Raw genomic sequence first — 6,000 nt, 5'->3', positions numbered from 1 at the left:
CCATGTCATCCAAAATGTTGATGTCTTTCTTTGTTCAGTCGAGGAGAAATTATGTTTTTTAAGGAAAACATTCCAGGATTTTTCTCATTTTAATGGACTTTAATGGACCCCAACACTTAAGACTTAACTCAACACTTAACACTTAACTGAACACTTAACAGTTTTTTCAACGGGTTTCAAAGGACTCTAAATGATCCCAAACAAGGCATAAGGGTCTTATTTAGCGAAACGATTGTCATTTTGACAAGAAAAATAAAAAAATGCACTTTTAAACCACAACTTCTCGTCTATCTCCGGTCCTGTGAAGCGCCAGCGCGACCTCACGTAATTGCGTAGTGACGTAGAACGGTCACGTGTTACATATATGAAACGCACATTTTCAGACCATTTTAAACAATAAACTGACACAAAGACATTAATTAGTATCATCCCACATACAACAACATTGGAACGGCCCTCTTTTTCCACACTTGTAAACACTGGGGCGTAGTTTTGCATTCGTCCTCTGTGACCTCTTGATGTGATGACGTATTGCGTGAGGTCGCACTGGCGCGTCACAGGACCGGAGATAGACGAGAAGTTGTGGTTTTAAAGTGCATATTATTTATTTTTCTTGTAAAAAATGACAATGGTTTTGCTAGATGAGACCATTATCCCTCGTTTGGGATCGTTTAGAGTCCTTTGAAACTCCGTTGAAAAAACTGTTAAGTGTTGAGTTAAGTGTTAAGTGTTGGGTTCCATTAAAGTCCATTAAAATGACTGAACAAAAAAGACATCAACATTTTGGATGACATGGTGGTGAGTAAATTATCTGTTTTTTTTTTTAAGAAAATGGACTAATCCTTTAACTCACACTATTGTTCAATGAGCAATTTTTTGTAAATGTTGTGCTCCGATTTACAGTCTTTTGAGGAAACCAATATAAAAATAGCTCGATTACTCATCTTTGCACATTACACACTTCATTTTTAATGACACAATTAGGCAACAGGTCAACATTTAATGGCTTTATCTTACAACTTCTGTTAATCTGTCCCTAATGTAACCCCTCCCTAAGAAATTCAATGCCTGCTCTATAATTGAAACGAGACAATGTTCGTGTGTGCCTGCGTGTACAGTATACATGAGCGTGTTATTTCATCAAATGGTTAATTCCACAGGGTAAACATGACCGATATAAATACCTCCGTAATCAAATCTCTCTATTTTAGGTGGAACTCAACAAGCCTTTTGGGACCCCAACCCCAGTTGCCTGTATGAGTCTGCAGTAAAGGTCCTAGACAGCAGTGGAAAGTGCAGTCGTTATAAATGGTAAATGAATGATTGTCAGTCTGCTGAATTCAGCCTTTGTCCACATGAATAATTCAAGATGGGATAAAGTGCAGCTTGTGAATGTAAACTAGCGCTAGTGCCGATATGGTTCGGTTGATGTTGATGGAGATTTCATTTTAACAATCAAATTTTATGATAGCATGAGAGATGCTGATCTCTAATTTAATTGACATTTATTTACAATTTACCAAAAATGTCTGTGAAAACCCACTTAAATGTTTTTGGGATTTACTGTTTGTGATCTATATTAAATCATCCTACATAATGTTGTGAAAAAAAACTTGCTTATCATTAATATACTGACCGAGTAAAATCACGTCAAAGATTAAAATTAAAGTGAAATCAGTGATTAAAATCAAACTTTGATGCTCCTGATCACAATGAAGTTATCACATTTTTGTTTACAGAAAATGTGTATTTAGAAATCTGTAAGTAGATTTTAGTTTAGTTTTTCGACTAGGTGTGTAAATCGGACAGTTCGTTACGATACGGTACATTATCGATTATCCAGCGATGTAATATTAGCCGATACATCAAAGACTTTTTCAATGCAATTACGATTTGATTCATTTATCTATATTTTATATTATGTGCCTAGTGAAGCAGTTACATTTTTAGTTACTTACAAACAACCAATATATAAAACATGAACATTTAATTAAACTCTTTGAAAATTGCACAATTTACAATAATAAACTAACAAAAAATACACTTTTTGTAAATAAAGAAAAATATATAATGAGGATAAAAATGACACATAAAATTGAGTTTATGATTTCAACAGTCAAAGTCTTTCAGTATGTTGTGTCAAAATGTGCAATAGTGACAATCACTGAGGTAGTTGAAGAAAAAAAAAAACTTTGCTCACTTGCTGACACTAGCGGATGAAAATAAACAAAAATGTGCACTTTGGCAAAAATGCCAACATCGATGCATCGTATCGTTAGAAATTAAATCGATGTATCGACCCATATCAATGTAATTTATACCCCTATTATCGACTGGCCTGGACAGAATTTGATGTTTTTAGTAATTTCATGCTTAAATTGGTGTAATAATTCTGCTGGATATTTATCATTTACCAAAATACTGTATTAAATAAACAAACAAGAAGCTTTTCCTGTTATAAAATCTGTAAAGATTTCTTTGGGGATTCAGTGTTTGCCCATAGCAGAGAATTTCTTAAATCGCCAAATATCACCCAGACCGATAAATATCAATCTATTTACTAATGTAACCCAAAATGTGTCTCCAGCACAGATCATCATCTTCATCATTCATCTCTTGCGCAACATCCATGGAGTTTCCTTCGCCAATTCACGTCACAGGCAGCATTTGGTAGGAGTGCTGATAACACCCGAGCACAACTGAGAGACACTAAAATAAAAATTACATTCATCATGTGCTACTCCCACTGTCTAGAGAGGTGGAGCAACATGAAACGGTTGAGTTGAAAGAGGAGAGGATGCTGTGTGTGTGTGTATGAATGCGGTACGATGCAAGAAAGAGTGCAATGAGATTCAGTGTTACATTATTTTCAGGTTGAGTGAAACCTGAGCCCTGATCTCTGTCTCTATGACCCATTGTAGAATGGGATGCATTTGCAAGAGATATTAAGCTTTTAAATGGATGTGTATAAGTGTAGAGAGAGAGAGAGGGTGAGGAGGTAGAGCAAGCAAATGAGTGAGTGAGTGAGGAAGAGAGAGCGAGAGAGGCAGCGCACGAATGCAACAGAGTAGCGGAGGAGAGAAAGAGAGAGAGAGGCAAGGCATTACGGTCGCATGCGATATGCCTGGACTGCTGCAGAGCGGCTGCTGGTTTCTTCCTTTTTTGTTATTTCATCTGCTTTTGGTCACATTGGATTTTTCATCCCATCTCAGCTCTGCTCAGAGGTAACAAAGATCTTAAAAAATATAGATCATCACTCTTGAGACAAAGCCGCATGTCCTCATAACTTCATTATGGAGTGGTTTGGCACTTTTTGTCGCTTTATATAGAGATCGCATTGATTTGGAGAGCTACCTTGAGACTTGTAAGGATGCCGTTTGCGCTTGTGACTACTTTACAACTAAAATGAGCGTAATAAGTTGCATGATGTTTTTTGGAGAAGAGAACTAAAGCTAACGCGTTAAAGTGATTTGCTGCTTGCGTGCGTTCTTGGGTATGGTGCAGGAGATGTGAAGTAATGCGTTATTGATTTTTGATTGTGGGAGCATGTTGTTCGGTACATGCATTAGGTTGGGATTGGGTTGGGCCACCTGTCCTCTGCTAGAACCATTATGTTGTGTCTTCCTAGAAAAAGTTTTATATTTTGTTATGGGTCTTATCGTGAAGGTTATTCATTCATGCACAGTCATTTGGATGCAACAGGAAGTTGCGTTGGTTTAGTGCTAGGAAAGCACAATATTAATTGATTATTTGTAGCTTATTGATTGTTGTTTATTGATCACATAAAGGCAAAGCAGTCACTTGTTAATTGGGTGGTTGCTTTGTTGCAGTAACGTTTATTTCCCTACAGCTAAATAAACCACATAAATACAATTTCTTTATGCAAGAATTTGTTAAAAAAAATATTTGAGTTAATGAATAGCACATTTTTTGATGCAAGTAGTAAAAGCACAATTTTTTCCCAATTAAATTTCGTATATATCATAAAGCTGACTTTGAAGCTGTCTCTGATGCAAAACAAGTGAGGCAAGCATTACTTTTGTCCCATGTCCTTCATATACCAGACCTGCACTTTATCTAAGATGTTTTTGTTTTGTTTTAGGACAGGTGTATAAACTGACGCTTCTGTGATTCTGAAACCTCTGCTGCTCACAAAATTGATCTACCTAAAGTTGACAGAGAGGATAAAAGGAAGAATCGTATAATCCGACCAAAAACAAGGAAGATCAAATGCAACAGAAAGGATAAACACAACACTGGAAAAACAATGTCTTGCTAACTTCAGAAGGAATCGTCACAGACTAATAAAAATTTGAAACAGCACAGCGCTGCAACAAATCAGTATTCTCAACCAGAACGTGCAAGCAATGGCCAAGAGTGTTAACCCTTTAAATGGCTGAACAGTTTCTTTGAGCTGCCACACTCTGCAGATATAATGCAGAGCGGTGAGCAATGAACTAGTCAATCTTCATGGTTAATTTCAGGATAATTTTTGATAAATGGAGAGCTGGTTACTTGACATTCAATGCCTTTGACACTTTAACAGCTTTAAATGTTGAAGCGTCTTTCACCGATGATGAAATATCATTCATATCTTTTCATTTACCTCACAGGATTTCATCCTAGCATAACAAATGAACAGGCAAAGTGAGTCTTATTTTAACCATCTAGTCTGACTGCGACAGCTCGGATGTTAACTTTGGAAATAGATTTCTTTTTGATGCAAGGTTTAGAAAAGCTCCTTAGGGCCACCAGTCATCATTTTCCATTTTCGTAAATTTGTTTAGCTACCGATATAAAGATGGCCGCCGGAGTGGCAACATGGCTGCCCTTTGCCAGGGCGGCTGCAGTCGGGTGGCTTCCCCTAGCCAAGAAAAGCATGCCGAAGCCGCCCGTGGACAAAAAGAGCCGCAACGATGAGATTCTGTTCGTAAACGTAAGCGGCCTCCGCTTTCAGACGTGGAAAAACACACTAGACCGCTATCCCGACACTCTGCTCGGAAGCTCGGAAAAGGAATTTTTCTTTAACGAGGACACTCAGGAATATTTCTTCGACAGGGACCCGGAGATGTTTCGCCACATTTTGAACTTTTACCGTACGGGGAAATTGCATTATCCTCGGCAAGAGTGCATTCAGGCCTTCGACGAGGAGCTGGCGTTTTACGGCATCGTGCCGGATATTATCGGAGACTGCTGCATGGAAGAGTATCGGGATCGAAAGAAGGAAAACCAGGAACGTCTGGCAGAGGACACGGAGGCCGAAATGGCGACGGACGCCCCTCTGCCACCTCACAGCACACGTCGAGAGCGTTTATGGCGCGCCTTTGAGAACCCCCACACGAGCACCATGGCTCTCGTTTTCTACTACGTCACGGGTTTCTTTATAGCCGTGTCGGTCATAGCAAACGTGGTGGAGACGGTTCCCTGCAGGCCTCTCAAAGGGAGCAAGAAAGAGTTGCCGTGCGGCGAGAAGTACTCGCTGGCGTTCTTCTGCATGGACACGGCTTGCGTGCTCATTTTCACCTTCGAGTATCTGATGAGGCTTTTCGCCGCACCCAGTCGCTGCAAGTTCATGCGCTCGGTCATGAGCGTCATCGATGTCGTCGCCATCATGCCCTATTATATCGGCCTGGTTATGCCGGAGAACGAGGATGTGAGCGGAGCCTTCGTCACGCTGAGGGTCTTCCGCGTCTTCCGAATCTTCAAGTTCTCACGTCACTCTCAGGGTTTGAGGATCTTGGGTTACACTTTGAAGAGCTGTGCCTCCGAGCTCGGCTTCCTCCTGTTTTCTCTCACCATGGCCATCATCATATTTGCGACGGTCATGTTCTACGCTGAGAAAGGCACCAAAGGAACCAACTTCAGCAGCATCCCAGCCTCGTTCTGGTACACCATTGTCACCATGACAACGCTTGGGTAAGTTCATTCCTTTTATATCTGCAGCTTGATGCTTTAAATATGCAACAGCAAGATCTTCTGTTTAAAAGGTCTTCATTTATT

At 39.7% G+C, this 6,000-nt stretch overlaps 1 protein-coding gene across 2 annotated transcripts in view; it reads left to right on the top strand.

Moving 5' to 3' along the window:
• Positions 1-2,860: 2,860 nt before the first annotated feature.
• The window catches only part of kcnd1 (potassium voltage-gated channel, Shal-related subfamily, member 1), a 75,221-nt gene continuing 72,081 nt past the window's right edge, over positions 2,861-6,000 (top strand). The window contains exons 1-2 of one of the 2 annotated variants that reach the window (XM_065248127.2): positions 2,861-3,224; positions 4,108-5,916. In XM_065248127.2, coding sequence (XP_065104199.1) covers positions 4,802-5,916 — 1,115 coding nt within the window. In that variant the 5' untranslated portion in view covers positions 2,861-3,224; positions 4,108-4,801. Of the gene's footprint in view, positions 3,225-4,102; positions 5,917-6,000 lie in introns of both variants that reach the window. The other variant, XM_065248125.2, reaches the window with a different exon arrangement.

The sequence above is a fragment of the Paramisgurnus dabryanus genome, chromosome 11 (genome assembly GCF_030506205.2).
Source record: "Paramisgurnus dabryanus chromosome 11, PD_genome_1.1, whole genome shotgun sequence".
NCBI classification, from domain to species: domain Eukaryota; kingdom Metazoa; phylum Chordata; class Actinopteri; order Cypriniformes; family Cobitidae; genus Paramisgurnus; species Paramisgurnus dabryanus.
The sequence above is the reverse complement of the archived record's forward strand: the minus strand, read 5'-3'. Positions and strand labels throughout refer to the sequence as shown.